The 15,834-nt window shown below is 40.2% G+C and overlaps 2 protein-coding genes across 2 annotated transcripts in view; one reads left to right on the forward strand and one right to left on the reverse strand.

The window, feature by feature from the left end:
- Window positions 1-2,087: 2,087 nt before the first annotated feature.
- Window positions 2,088-6,731, forward strand: LOC122778284 (V-type proton ATPase subunit d 1-like). Its single transcript, XM_044040002.1, has 8 exons — window positions 2,088-2,231; window positions 2,982-3,153; window positions 3,277-3,455; window positions 3,832-3,911; window positions 4,642-4,719; window positions 4,803-4,979; window positions 5,078-5,155; window positions 6,524-6,731. Exons 1-8 carry the CDS (start codon window positions 2,111-2,113, stop codon window positions 6,689-6,691), a joined length of 1,053 nt encoding a protein of 350 aa, XP_043895937.1. The 5' UTR covers window positions 2,088-2,110; the 3' UTR covers window positions 6,692-6,731.
- The window catches only part of LOC122778275, a 38,566-nt gene continuing 29,089 nt past the window's right edge, over window positions 6,358-15,834 (reverse strand). The window contains exons 67-74 of the mRNA XM_044039993.1: window positions 12,778-12,875; window positions 10,813-10,997; window positions 10,021-10,220; window positions 9,749-9,917; window positions 8,903-9,012; window positions 8,231-8,338; window positions 7,157-7,283; window positions 6,358-7,041 (exon numbers count right to left, since the gene is read on the reverse strand). Coding sequence (XP_043895928.1) covers window positions 7,031-7,041; window positions 7,157-7,283; window positions 8,231-8,338; window positions 8,903-9,012; window positions 9,749-9,917; window positions 10,021-10,220; window positions 10,813-10,997; window positions 12,778-12,875 — 1,008 coding nt within the window. The 3' untranslated portion in view covers window positions 6,358-7,030. The remainder of the gene's footprint in view (window positions 7,042-7,156; window positions 7,284-8,230; window positions 8,339-8,902; window positions 9,013-9,748; window positions 9,918-10,020; window positions 10,221-10,812; window positions 10,998-12,777; window positions 12,876-15,834) is intronic.

The following is a 15,834-nucleotide window of genomic DNA, read 5'->3' on the forward strand; positions in this document are numbered from 1 at the left end:
TCATCCTTGTGTTTTATTCTTTTCTTTATCATTGTTCATCCCAAGTTCATCCTTAACATAAAGCAGCTTCATTTGAATGTTTAATAGAAAAAGAAATGACTTATATGTGAGTATATTATTACATTTTATTTTAGAAATGTACTATACAAGTAAACCTGCTGTGAAATCAGGAGACTGAATCACTCCTCTTTATGCGATAACGAATTTTAGGGGCACAGTTATTTTTGATTTGGCATGTGGCTGGAGAAAATGCTGAGAAAATAAGATACAAAACAGAAACATGAAAAGAAGTGACACAAATGTGCAGTTTAGGTGAAAACACAAGACACGTTGAGTATTCATACATGCTTCTTCTCTGTCATTGTGCACCACTGTGGTGGTCTTCTTCCTCTTCTTCAGTAGATGCAGAATTTATAAGAGGGAAAGGAACTGACACACGTGACCCCGTGCTCCCTTAGGACCCATCCATCTACAAAGTTTCATGGAGACAAAAAGAGACAAAAAGACAAATGGCATGAAAACAGAATTATTATAAACAGACACGGATCAAAACAAAGCAAAACACTTTGAAAATGTTTGCTAGAAACTGTCCAAAACAAATATGTTTCTTTCATGATTTTGTGGAAAGCACATAAATAAAAACCATTAGGCAGGTGGTGGTGGCGTGTTTTAAATTGCGAGCATGTAAAGGTAAAGCATTTCTTAAATCGTAGCCAAGCAATGTTGCAGCATGTGGTGCACAGTATGTGGTACAGTGAGCTGTAAATAACTACCATATGTTCCCCAAAGCCGTGAACATGAGGGGGTGCAGGACAGAGAAGAGTCGTATTACGGCAAAAAGCTTAAATATGATTATTCTTTGAACACGTGCTTCATCATGTACACATAAATGACTCTGATTTTACTAACACAATCCCAATTGCAATTGCATGCAAGCGGCACTTGATTATGGAAAATCTTCAGTAAATAAAAGATACCACAAGGTAGTGGTGTCAAACTCATGTATGTGTGTGTGAAAGGAATACATTAAGTAATGTGATAATTAAAGTTTTTTGTCATTGTAACGCGATATTTAACGTTCACAGCGTCTATTTATTTCACACTTCTCCAACTTGTATACGATGTGCAAGTTATACGTATATTAGAATGATTGTGATTATCAACAATTATTTAAACATTAATGAAAACAAATGTAAACATAGATATTGTTCTTCTCCCCAAATAGTGCACCCTGAAAAAGGATTATTCTGGGCTATAATAATGAATTGGACAGCGTAGCGGCATCTTGTGAGAAGTAGTCAAAATTAAGAAAACTGCATTTGTCTGTAAGCAAAACAAATGAAATTAAATTTTACAAAGTGCCTGTACAAACTGAGTTTTGATCATTTATATTTGAGGTTGAGCTCCTCAACACAAAAAAATAATGTTTTTGAAAACTGAACCACACCAATTATAACTCAAATAACGGCACTAAAAATGTAATGTTGGTATTCACATATATAGTTATATGCATGTATACTGCTATAAAAAAACAACATGAAGGTAAAACTGGGACTGAACTCAATAGTTAGTTTTGAAAATCGAGTGGACGATACCAGCTGTCAATCACACGTTTGTTGGTCAATAGAAGGGAAGGAGGCTGTGGTGACAGATGTAGCATCCTGATGTTCCTGATGAAACAGCAGGAGCAGAAGAAGCTTGAAAACATACCAAGGACTGATAGAGGAACTGGAATAGTTGTTGTTTGAAAACACAGCTTGTGACCTTGTCTGTCGAATCTGTTTCCTTTGTCTTTTTCCTCCTGCATAATACGCAGCTAAAGAACAACATGTCCTTGGGACTTTTTTTCTTTTTTACATCTGTCTGTTATTACATCCCCCAAAAAAAGTGTAAATAAACTGCCTGCATTAAGGACCTGGATGTGTTTAAGAGCAGGAACTGGGACAGGAAACTCAGCCGTGGAATTTCTGTGTATCAAAAATGAAGTAATAACTGCATGGATGTTAGTCAGTGGGGAATAATGCAGAAGTGGCTTTATAAATAAAGAAGAAACACATCCCAGCATCACTTTTAACGTGCCGTCTGGCTCTCTGGTAACTCATCTGGTGTCATGGCAGAGCTCAGCTTCAATGTGGATCATGGTTATCTGGAGGGTCTGGTTCGAGGGATGAAGGCTGGGATTCTGACTGTAAAGGATTATCAGAATCTGGCCCAGTGTGATACACTTGAAGGTAAGACTTTTTATTTATTTATTTTATTTTTATCGTTCAGTTTTGAACAGTTGTGCTAATTAAACTCTCCCACAAATGTAGCCCACGCTGCATTATGGTAGAGCTGACAGGGACATATGTGCCACACGTTTTCCCTCTGGTTGAGTGTAATGATTGTATCCTCCATACAGCTTAATTGTCCAGCGGTTACATCCAAATCTGGAACAATTTCTCGTGCACCACACAAAATCTCCGAATGAAGATATTTCTCAACTCAGACGAAACTGAGGTTGGGAAATACTACCCCTACAATACAAAGCAAAATGCAAATCGGTGAAGCATTCCTTTAAGCTGTGAGTAAAGGGCATATAGGACAGGGCGTGTTGAAGGTGGAGCTGCTGGGCAGGAGGGACACAGAGAAAGTTCATGGATGTTGTCAAGGAGGACATGAAAAGAGGACACAAGGGATAGGGCAAGATGGAGGCAGATAATCCAAATAAGCCAAAAAGAAGAAGAAGATTGTTATCACTGAAGGCAGGATTTTAATTTAACACAGTTCCTTAGTCTCTGATGAAATCATGGTCACATATGTTATTTCTGACATACAGTATTGTCCATTTAACAACTTGGTTAGAGGCAAAGATAAACATATGTATTTGTTTACACTGTTTTAATTTATTTAGACTAAGGTCTTTCTGACTTGAAAAGGAAGTTGCTGTGGAAAAGGTCTGATTTTAGTTCCTCCTCTCCTCTCCTCTCCTCTCCTGTCAGACATGAAGCAGCACCTGCAGAGTACAGACTACGGTCAGCTCCTGTCATCATCTGAGGAGGAGCTGACTGTGTCTCTGGTGGACAACCGGCTGAGGGAGAACCTGGTGGCCGAGTTCAGCTGCCTGCGCTCCAACGCCTTGCCCCCTCTCTCCACCTTTCTTGATTATGTAAGGTATGGATGATCACATAAAGAAGCACACTCATTGTTCTCTCTCCATTCAGTACATTTTACGTCAACGTCTGCAGTGCAAAACTATTTATTTTCCCATTGACTATGTCCTCTGTGTTGCCATAGCTACAGCTACATGATCGACAATGTGGTGTTGTTGATCACCGGGGCCCTGAAACAGAGGGACGTGTCAGAGCTCCTCCCACGATGTCACCCACTGGGCGCTTTTGACCAAATGGCAGCTGTGGGAATCGCCCGCACTCCGACTGAGCTCTACTCAGCTGTGCTGGTGGACACGCCACTTGGTATCTCGTAGTTTTACACCCATCTAATAATCCTTTATTCCCAAAAGACAATCAGTTATGAATATATCAATATTGATTGTCTCTTCCTTTTGTTTTTGCAGAGACTGAAATGACAAAAAATATGAAACAATTAACACCTGAGTCTAATTAATTGTTAATTAATTCTAATTAACAATTAGATTAATCAATAATCTAATTGATTATTTCAATCAGGTGATTGAAATAATTTCACCTAAGCTTTACACACTGGACCTTTAAGTCATGTACTGACAATGTTAAACCAGACCTTTACATGGCTTGTGATTGTGTCAATCTTAAATTCTAATCTGTTGAATCGGATGTTGAAGAGCTGATGACCACTGTGTTGTTTGTGTAGCTCAGTTCTTCCAGGATGCTGTGTCCGAGTCCAGCCTGGATGAAATGGAGGCTGAGATCCTGAGAAACAAACTGTACAAGGTGAGTGCTATCACTAACAGCGCGTGTGTGTGTGTGTGTGTGTGTGTGAATTCCTTATGTTGTGGGAACCTAAATCTGTTTACACAGTCACATTGTGGGGATCCCCATAACGTAACGATTACTACATTTTAAGGTGAAGACCTGGCTGAGGTTAAGGTTGGGGTTAAATGGGGATTGGGTATTTAGTTGTGATGGCTCAGATCAGGGTAAGGGGTTAGGAAAAGCATGGCATCAAGTGTATGTGTATGTATACATATGTAGGTATGGTTACATTAAAGCTTACGCTGTAAAAGCTTTGACTGAGTTCAAAGCTGAACTCCAGTGAACTTGAGTGCATAAAGTCTGGAGATTCTTGATGTTTATTTCATTATCCAGCCGCTGTTTGATGATGTAACATTATTTCTTCTATAGTGCTTCCTTCATCTGAAAAGTTAATCTAAAATCCAAAAAACACTATTTGTCCCCAGGGGGCAATTGATTATTTTGTGAGAGCTTCTGTTATTTCAGTCATACTTTAACCATTTTTGCTTTATTAGCACAATATTGCCGCTGCCTTCTTCTGTCTAGCCATAAAACAAATCCCTTCCTGTGTGTGGTGCAGGAATCCCCAGGGTAAACACTGCCTATACTGACTAACACAGAGAGGCTTAATTTGACAACAGTTTAAATGTGGTGGACTTTCTTTTTTTCATGTGTAAGTATAAGATCTGACCTCCATGTTTCCTGAAAGTCATATTTAGAGTCCTTCCACTTCATCTGCAAAAACATTGGCGGAGCCACTAAAGACATAATGTGTCCAGTCCTGGAGGTAATGTGCCGTTTTACACTGCATGGCTAATGTTTTTACAAATGAGTTTTTGCTGAAAACGCTGACATGTTTGGCTGCCGCAGTTTGAGGCAGACCGAAGGGCCTTCATCATCACAGTCAACTCCTTTGGGACAGAGCTCAGCGGCACAGACAGAAGCGCTCTTTATCCGTCATGTGGCAAACTCAACCCTGAAGGATTGCAACTGCTGGCCAAAGCCGAAGACCACGAGCAGGTCAAAGCTGTGGCAGACTGTTACCCAGTGAGTCCAGGATCGTCTCTGTGGATTTCATAATGCAGGGCCATGTTGTCATTGCACTTCACAAACATGTGGTTAACTTTAACCTTAACCTCCCTTAGGACTACAACATCATCTTTAATGACCCAGAGCCAGGATCAGCTTTTAAGACTTTGGAGGACAGATTCTTTGAACAAGAGGTAATACAAGTAAAATAATGGTGTCCCATTCATCTTCGGTTGCCTCCAAGTAATGTTTTGTCAAACGTCACATTGACTAAAATGTATGGAGCCCCAGAGGTCACACAGTGTGCACAGGAATTATCTTATATTATCTTGAGCATATTATAAAAAGCAAAAGACAGTTTTCAGAAACATGGAAGTGGCCGACGCCGAGTGAAGACAAGAGTGTTGCTTTTCGTTAGCTCATCAGTGTGGATGTTATCTTATCCCGCGAGCCAGAGCATAGCAGTGAGGCTGTGGTCCAGTGACAGCCACACGTGTCCCTACACACAACTGTTTTGGACATGACGTTGACGTTTAGCACTTTCAAATGTATATAATAGGGGCCATGTGTTGCCTTACAGCAAAAGTCACAGGTTCAAACTTGGACACTCGAAATTGATGATAGGTGACTGTGAGAGTGACTGGTTATTTGTCTCGATACAGAACACTGAGTCGCAGGTATCTGCAACTGAAAAATATTGTGTCTTTTTTAGTATTTAGTAACAAATTCATCCTGCGGGCCGGATTGGACCATCTGGTTTGACACCCCTGCTCTATATGTTCGCCCTGCGACATACTGGCATCATGTGGAGGATAAAGTGGGAGACAATGAGTGAGCAAACAAATATGTGCCTCCAACAGGCGGACATGTTCATTTAACAAATTGATTCAGCATGAAATTCCAGGACACTGGGCCTCAACAGGGAAACCCGTGGACACAGGCCAAGATGTAGCGCACACACTATCATAACGCATTCACCTTCATATGTGCACAACCTCAATAAAGCAGTGAACGCTGCCGTGTTTCAAACTCACATACAAAATCAACAGTCATGAATACAGACAGATGCGTTCCAACAAAATCAATACCTTGTCATCCAGATCTTGTATCTAAGCACCAGCCGCTTTAGGGGCTCCATTTAAACTAAGATCACCACCCAGCATTGGCATGCCTCCACTGACCAACAGTTTCAACAGTTGCTGACATTAATTTACAGATTTAACAGATAAAAGGCCAAAAATGTGTTCCATTAAGCCACCGTGACCCTTGTCCTCCATGTCAAAGGATTTCCTTAAGGCGTTCTTAAGATATCATGTTCAAAACACAAACATGATGCCTCTGCACGTCGCTGCCACTGCCACAGAAGCCACGTCGTTTTCAAACATGAGAACCGGAGTTAATTTCAAGTTAATCTTTTATTGACAAAATGAGAAACTTGCAAGGTTAAGGTTTTTGACAGGTCAATGGGGGTGCTGAACAGGATAACTGTACGGAAATCTAAGAAGGTCATAAATTGAGTTCATGTGCAGCAGGGGGGGCCTATAACTTTCATCTTTCCTCAGGTTAAGCTGAACGCACTTGCTTTCCTGCAGCAGTTCCACTACGGTGTGTTTTATTCGTACATCAGACTGAAAGAGCAGGAGAGTCGCAACGTCGTGTGGATTGCCGAGTGTGTCACCCAAAGACAGAAGTCCAAGATTCACAACTACATACCCATCTTCCAGGGCTGAGCATTAAAAATAAAATAAAACATGTATTAAAAAACAGCTTAAAGCAGTTTTAAAAAAAAAAGAAAAATGTAATAAATGCACACAAAATAGTCATGGACGTCTTTATGATGATTTGGATTTGGATAAAGTGAGTGAGTGTGTTTCAACAAGTTACTACAGTTAGTACGTACATGTTCACATAGGACAAACATTACTAAACAATAATGTATCAAATACAATAAAAATAAGAACATGTGCATGTGAATGATGTGGCGCAGTGGTATTAGAGTGTTGTTTCAGCAGCCTAATGACGTGAACGTGAATGAACGTGTTTGCTTTTTCAAAAAATGGGTCCGAGCTTCATACTTTCGCTGAAACGAAAAGAAACACAAGAAGTTGAAATATTGTTCTTGTAGAAATGTAAAAAAATAAATAAATATGACAGCACAGTACTTCACAGTGTGACTGTATGAAGTTGGGACTCACAGCACTGGACGGGGACCTCCAGGGGAACGTAATTCTGCTGGCACAGATGAACGAAAGCTGACGCTAACCTGCAGGGAGCTCGGGAGGAGCTCGACTCGCACACCGACAAGAACTGCGTGGGATCCACCTGAACACACAGAAGGATTTTACATTCTGCTGCCACTTCCCAATGTTTTTCATCAAGTCCTGGGAACCTTTTCACATCATGTCACACGTGACAGTGTAACGAACCTGTGTTTTTACACCTAACGAATATATAAATAGTGTGTAGTACACCAAGTTTATACAAGAGCATAGCATACACATGCTGTATGAGTCAATATAAGACAAACTGTAACGTATCTAAGATGACACATTTCCAATGTGTGGTTATTACGGTCATTTCACTCGCGCTGCTGCACGAAGGCGGCAAATCAGCCTCAATTTGGACATTGAGACAAAGACTCAGACAAATGTTGTTTTAAATATGTGTTATACTGTTCAAAGTTCAAATTTAACGTGCAAAATCTGGTGTTTGTGTACAACTACAGTGTTTTTTCTACGTTCTTCATCTCAAATCTATTTTTACGTGCAGTAAATTTTAAATAGCTGCCAGATATTGAAAGTTATTCTGGAAAAAACAAGCAAAAGCACTTACGCACAGGACATTTTCTGGCCCTTTTATGGTTAAACTAAGCGAAAAAAGGTCAGCCGGACATTTTAAGGCTTAGGTGTTAAAGGGTTAAGTCACATTATTACAATCCAAATGCTGACGATGACAGAATTTGACAAACATAACAACGTAACATGATGGTGCCCTAAGACTTTTGCACATTATCATCTAACTGTGGCATTTATAGCAACATCGCTCCCTTTGAACTATGTTCATTTTTTACAATGTTCTATTTTTCTCATCGTCTCCAGCCGAAGAATTCCTTATCATCAAATCTTTGAAAAACAGGAAACAGGTCAGGAATGTTTGGTTCAGGACACGTGTTTTCAGTGTCTTCCATAACGGTTTACCTTAATCCTGATCTGTTATCGTTCCTGGAAAGACATGCAGTAAAATGTCATCAATGTGAGTTTTGAACTCACTACTCTGAAACAGGAGCCCAGCGGAGAGTCGGGAGAAGAAAACAGAAAGTCACAGCTCACAGGGCTCCAGGCTGCTGTAGCTGGTGGTCTGATACACTCCTGTGTCATCTGAAGAAAAACACAATGTTAGTTTAAGATAAGTTGCTGCATTTAGTCTGCACTAAATGTTTCCATTTTCATTCTTGTTCATCTAGTGAAGCTACTTTTCTCTCAATTTCAGGTGACATATTTTTATAGTGGGACGTTAAAATTTGATTCCTGGTCAATTCCTGTGTATTTTTTAACATTTTTCTGTTAGTTTCTCTATTTTTTAACGTCAGACCATTAATTGTTTCTGTATGGGCGCATGTATTCTTTTATTTCATTGAACATAGACATAGATTGCGGGATATAAAACAAAATAGTTTGTTATATAAAGATATATGCTTGCTTGTCTTCTTTTTATTATCACGTTGGGGAAAAAATAAATGTTGTGTCAAGCATAACTGTTTATGTCTTAATAGTAAATACAATGACATGCACATTTTAGACATTTTTTGCATCACAGAGTATAGTAAAGTACTGTTTGCCTCAGTCTGCACACAGGGAGAGACACAGTTCATTGAATCAACGATGCATCAGGACAGTGCATTCCTCCTTTAACGACAGTGTGAATGTGCAAACTCATCGTACCTGCCAGTTGAAGAAAAAACTGTCCATGTTTTCTGCTTGAGAGCCGTCAGGCAGAGGAAAATCGTTCCCTGCTTCATTGTCGTTGATCCCTAACAGACCAGTAGACGCACCTGTGATAAGAAAAAAACTGTTATTATTTTTTTTTTTACGTTTTTCCAAATTCAGTCCAACCTCTGGGAACAGGGAAGTCATAAATCCCACAAGAACGTAATGCACGATGGCTAATGGTTCTTTGTAGCAGAGAGCATAAATAATATGACGGAAGCCAAGCCAAGATAAGCCTCATATTCTCAAAGAAGGCCACTCAGCTTTGGCGTACAAATTCCAATGGATGACGTATGTCTTTAAGTTCCAGTGTTTAATAACTAATGAAGCCTTGCGTTACGTCATGTGGGACACAGTAGTTATGCGTCCCAGCTGTAATCAGCCGAGTGGATCGCACTCCGATCACAGCAACTCTCACACCGAGGCTCTCAAAACCTTTACCTGTTATTCCTGCTTGGGTTCACTTTTGAAAGGGGGTTTCCTGCATTGCATTGCATATAAGTAAGAGTTTGTTTTTTGCAGTTTTGTAAGTATGTAGACGTGTATATAACTGCTTTAAAATACACATCTTTTTTATGTACTCTGGGCAAAGCCTTGGTTTTACAGAGGGCGCTTTCTTGCACTGCAGCTTCTACAGCCGCTCAAACACACACACGTAGTGAGTGTTTCCCACAAACGAAGAACAATATTTGCTCTGCTATGTGGAGGCCACCGTAGTTCCTTTGACATGATTAAATGTCACTGATTCTTACTCACTGTACCTTTGAGACACTGTATGAATACAAACCATAGCTCTCTTACCATGTAGCCATCCATCCAAAGTGAAGCTGCACAAGTCGAGTGATCGGTCACATGACACCGACACCCCGTTCTGATTGGTCACCTGCACAATGTTTGACGCTCTCCTGACAGCGACTCCACTGTCACTGTGGAACATGTGTGTCACAGTTTGGTTGCAGTTGGTCCTCACCTGTGATACAAACATCTTTTTTTTTTTACATAAAGCCAAACACAGAAGCCTCTACTGTTTGTATCAAAACTACCACAGAATGCTGTGGCAAAGGAGTGAATACCTGTCCACTCTGCTGAATGTGAATGGTGTCGTTGTTCATTTCTACCAGGAGGAGGCTCTGCGCGTCGGAGCGCAGCAGCAGCGTGAATGAAGGGTCAGTGCTGACGTCCTGGGCGAGGAGCAGTGGACACGAGCCCGGCAGCTCATACAGGTGACCATCGAATGTCACCACGAACTGATCTGCCACCAGCAGAGCTTCATCTTTTTGGAGGGAGGCAACGATAAAGACACTTATAATCCATCATTTTCCAGACTTCTGTTTTATACATTTAAAGCTGCGCTACATAGCCCATGGCCAAGTGGAAAGGGAACGTGGCTTGTAACCGGAGGGTTGCCGGTTAAAGGGCTGGGGTACCTTGCTCCTCTGCTCCCCAGACACTGGGAAGGTTTTCTAGTAAAGGATGAGTTATAGGCAGAGAAAGGACTTTCCCTAAGGGGATTAATAAAGTACAAAATACAATACATAGGTCTTGATGTTATTATTCTGCCTCTGTTTGGTCTTCGTTAACAAAGACAGTGTAACATCATAATGTGAAATACTACTAGACCTGAATAAGGGAGTGTTTGTGTGTATACAGCAGCAGCGCAGGGGCAGGCGGGGGCAAGAAGCAAATTGTACATGTTTAATCAGTATTTTGTGGTACTAATCATCTAATCTAATTATAATATTTTCCCAGTAATTAGTCCCTAAGTAAATTTTTTTTATCATCTGGAAATAATGGACGTGTAAAATAAAATGTTAGCAACCCATTTCTATTTAATAGGTTGTTGTAAAAAAGTGCACTTGTTTTACGTTTAAACGGGCTGTCCATGAGCTTCCTCTTGAGGCGGTTGAGTTCAGCACCGGGTCTGATGGAGACGAGGGTCTGCAGCGGCCTCAGGAGCCACTCCTCCAGGAGGATCTCCACCAGTCCTGCCTTGGCCAACTTTGACTGGTGGAGTGGCGACAGCGGCACAGACACAGTCACTGAGCAGCCACTGGGAAAACCATCAGAAGAAAACTTTGAAGCTTGCGCTCAAACTAGTGTTTTTTTAACTTAAAAAAAAAAAAAAGGTATCTATAAATCACCGTGTTTGTGAAGATTCTCAGTCATCCACATTATGTCATTTAAAAGAGCTACTTAAGGCAGCAGGACCTCTGGATTCCTGAAGACGCTTCACGTCTCATCCTAAAGGTTTCATTTCAAACTAATGGGCAGTCCAAGGTATTTAACCTCTTAAAGGGTTAGGCTAGGCCACTGGGTCAACGACTCACACATGAGCTTCAACAACACTCAAAGTGATTTTGTTTCCTCTGGCACTAATTAAACCGTAAAAGAATGTCTTCTTCTTCCTAAATTTTAAAAGTGTAAAAACACTTTCATACCATCTTTACATAGCTTCAATTAGTATTATTCCAACCATCTGTGTTTTGGCTCGGTCACTTAACCACGTTCGCTTAACACACAAACATCTTATAATTCCGTTTCTATTGGAACCGTAAGCCGCTGATCGGAAAAGTAATGACAGATGATATGAGAATGATACTGTCTTTTAACCTGGCTGTAGTTTCTCAAGCGTTTTTGGGTCCCTTAGAGCAAAAAAAGAAAGAAACCCTCATAAACCTAACACCAATTCAGCATATGCTTCCTGACATTTGTTCTCCTACGCTGTAAAGTTCTCTCTCTGCGACACTCTTACAACAGTACGGTCAGACACCATCATATCATCCATCTTCCTACAACATCATTCAGACAAAATGTGATGGCAGTGTTTCCTCGACTTCACACACTGAACTACAGTCATGGTCTGGTTTCATGGACGTGAGCGTAGCAATCGACTTAATACGAGCATTTTAATGATGTGTCGTGGGTTTTTGATCTCCGTCTATGACTTATCTACAACAGCTAAAAATAATTAACACATGGCCAACACATGTACACCATAATTTGACTGTATGATGCTGTTTGTGACTTGAAATTTCAAGGTGGAAAAACTCAGATATGACACTGGCTGCCTGACTCATGATATGGCTTCTACTCAGGAAGAACCAACATGTGGTCATATTAACAAGGCTGTCATTAAAAGTGGTCTTTAGCAAACCCACAAGAGGTTTTTAGTAAGTTAGAAGAGAATTTTAAAGAATTCCAAGCAAGTCTTGCTGCCTTTGTGAAGAAACTTGTTCCAAAAGCTTCTTTATGACTGTGTACAAGTCTGCAGTTATGCAACACAAACTTAAAGTAAAGATTATTTTCATAATCAATAGCTTTTCATATCAAATGTTCTTGTTTTTGTCCATAAACCAAAATGATTCCGTTTTAATGATTTCTTTGTCATACGAAAACCAGAAAATATTCACTTTTAAGAAGCAGAAAAATCTGAAAACTTGTTGAGTAAATGTAATGAGTTGATAATTGATGAATAAGCAGCTCTAACAGTATATATTCTTCAACATCTAACCAGCTCATATTCAAAAATGTTAATACACTGTTATATATACATATATGTACACACATTTAAAATGTTTCCCTGCTGCACAGACCAAGATATCTATTGCAGTCATTTAATGACTCCTTCTCCATTCCTATTCTTATGTCACATTAGTAAATTATTATACTTCATTTATGTGTCAGTCAATTGTCCGTTTACTGTCCTTGTCACGTCTTATTTTACTGTTTTAAATGTAATCACACAGACAGTCAACTCCCTTGTATGTGCACTCATACTTGGCCAATAAAGCTGATTGTGATTTATTTAGGTCTTGGAAAACGAACCCTACCTGGGGGAGAATTTGTAGACAGAGGCCAATCGTTTCCTGAGTCCAGACAGAGCTGTGGCCAACCTGGTCTCCGTCCAGTGGTAGGTATGCTGTCCTGCCTGATTCAAACAAAACCTCATTTAGAACAGATTTGTGAGAATGCTGTCATGCATATTAGTATCCTGGATTTTATTCTAGCAGTGGATTCTAATAAGCTTGTAAACTAATATAGGGGCCGTTTAGCCCCTGGGACACACAGAGGACAAAAAAATCTCTAAAACAGCGTGCAGCAGGAAATGTTTATATAATTTGTTCATTATCTCCTGCTAATCCTTTGAGGATTCCCACCATTTCACACCCACAGTCAATTTAGTATCTCTACTTAACCTAAGCACAATCTGCATCAGAGCTACTGAGTCACTGATGAGTATAGTATATATAGATTAATGGCTTTAACAAATTCTTGACAAAGTTTCTTCTTGTTCATTTGTTTCTATCATCTGACAGCTTGTTTTTATCATCTTTTTTTTTCTTTCTTATCTTAAGAGTGAAGCTACATCTTCAGCTTGTCTCTGCCTCAGAAGATAAAGCGGACCTCCGCTTGATAAAGAGGTCATTATCAGTTCAGTGTTTCACTAGCACAGACTTTGTTCAACATTTGTTTTTGCTCTTTGACTCTGGACACAAACGTTTCTTCTTTGCAAAACTAAATGCATTAAACATGTCTCCATGTGTTTACCCTCTCCCCCACTGTGACATGCTCAGGCCCTACTCCACTATCACCACCTTTCCCAGAAGGAGGTCAATGACCTTTTTGAACTTCACATCAAGGCCATTAGCTCTATACGCTGTGTCAGATGAAGCCATTGATACCAAAGTAGAAACTACTTTGACATGAGGAGAGGCGACATGGACAAATGTGGCTGGAACCATGTGTGGACTTCACAGCAGACTTTGAAATACTCAATTCAATTAGCATGAATGGGATGTGTGATCATGTCCCTACAGTGACGCACACAGTGGACATCAACAGTACATTTCTGAGCCTGTGAACACACGTGCCTGTGAGTGCACAACAACACTGCATTCTATTAACATGTGGATTCTGCATTTGTTTTACAAAGGTCGATCAGTTACTGTAATTATGCTCTTCATCTACTCATCAGCACCAAGAATGTCTTCAGGAAGTAGCAGTTAGCCACCAGGGGGCGACTCCTCTGGCTGCATAAAGAACTGTGTTTGAATGGAAGATCATGGGAAAATGAGCTTGCCTTCTAATGGCAATGTCTCTCTGACCGAGTAGAAAATGACTATTAATGGTCTCAGTCGATAGTATCAGGTCTTTTTTCAATAGATCACAGTGTCAAATATGTAAATGATGTTTCTATTTATAGAAGAATAAGTGTGATTGACAGCTAGTGTCATACAATGCAGGGTTGCAATACGAGTTCATTTTGCAACTGGAGGACTACGTCAATTTCATATACAGTCCATGTGAAATACAGAGATGGTCTGAGAATTCAAAAACAAATACAATCTGCTGCTCACTGAGTACAACAGTGTTACAGACAACACAGCTTCAGTCAAGTTACTGATGTGAATATCACAGACATCAGTGGAGGTAAACGGTCTGAAATCAAACACTTTACATGACAGTTTTGCCATTCACACATACAATCATACAGATGTATCTAGATGCGGCAAGTTTCCTATCGCATATCCATCACACTTTTGGGGTGAACTCTTTTGGCCATATAGCCTAGCGGAGTCATGCAGTCCAAAATACCTTGGGCTTAAACTCAGATTTGACAGACGTACGACAGACATTCAAAAACAAAGCAACCCAACTGTTCGTCATCCGCAAACTAAAAGGACTCATCTCTACTGTTCCACATGCTCCCGATCCCAACATCCCAGAACATCTCACGCATCACAAGACACCACCCTCCCACTCCTCACACGCTACTCCATGATCCTTCCCTCTGAATACAGATACAGAACACTAAGATGCAACAAGGCCGGTTTAAATAACAGCCTGATCCCCTCTGCTATAGCAGTTTCAAACAAAAAACAAATGGCATGTGATGTTCTAAATGTTGTATTGTGTTCTAAATGTGGCATACGTGTACAGAAAAGTCATTTCCCCCTGAGACGATAAACTAACACTGATCCACAGTCACTAATAAAGGTGTATCATTTAACAAGGCGAGCGGCGAGTGATCAAAATTAGCAAGAGAAACAAAGCTGTTCATGATTAGGGACAAAATGCATCTGAATGGGTGCTGAGAAACTTCAAGGAAACATTTGCTAGTTTAGCAATTGGCTCGTGTTGAGCTTAAAACACATGTGTCCATAAGTCTCCTGTGGTTACACCATTCATGGATGTAATGTTTGTGTTTTTGCAGGGAATAACGCAGTCATTTGGTGTTATGTAATGCATCTCCCTGAGGAGGGCAATATAGAAACATTATAGAAGATCAAACGGTGCCTGAATGTCCTGTTGATGCCTCGCTGAACCGAGCGCTAAGTGCGGGAGCATCTGTTTGCTATTGGCAAGATTTGAGACTAGGCTGTAACTGCATGTGATGTGGATGACTTCAAACAGGGCACACAGAGTTTCTTTTGTAATGCACTATCACAGATCAATTTTCTAAGCTGAATTAATAGAGTGGCCCAAACACATAGATCATTACTGGGCTGGGAAATAAGACACCCATTTTCACGAGAGACCAGATTCTGCAGGCTGCGGCGCAGATGTAGCGTTTGACGCTATAGCAACCTAAAGTTCTGAACGTTCAACACTTTGGCGAAGACTGATATTTTTTAGAAGTGTGAGTAAAGCAATGAAAAAAAGGTTTCTCATCTGAGTTTGTCACCCTATGGGTCAATGTGCTACCATCTTTCCAAATATGAATGATTTTTAAAAAAAAAATAGGGGGCATGTCCACTGGAGGAGTCACACACACACACACAGGATCCAGACTTTCTGTTTTACCATCTTAGTTTTGATAGATATGTTTTGTTTTTACCATGTTTTGCCAAAGTTTAATGGGATAATACTTCGAAAATTCCCATTGA

Source organism: Solea senegalensis, linkage group LG1 (assembly GCF_019176455.1).
Source record: "Solea senegalensis isolate Sse05_10M linkage group LG1, IFAPA_SoseM_1, whole genome shotgun sequence".
Taxonomy (NCBI): Eukaryota; Metazoa; Chordata; class Actinopteri; order Pleuronectiformes; family Soleidae; genus Solea; species Solea senegalensis.

Coding starts and splice junctions, on each gene's coding strand:
- LOC122778284 (XM_044040002.1), top strand. CDS start 2,111: ATGGCAGAGCTCAGCTTCAATGTGGATCATGGTTATCTGGAGGGTCTG. Junction 3,456..3,831: donor GCTGGTGGACACGCCACTTG/GTATCTCGTAGT, acceptor TTGTTTGTGTAG/CTCAGTTCTTCCAGGATGCT. Junction 3,912..4,641: donor TGAGAAACAAACTGTACAAG/GTGAGTGCTATC, acceptor GTTTCCTGAAAG/TCATATTTAGAGTCCTTCCA.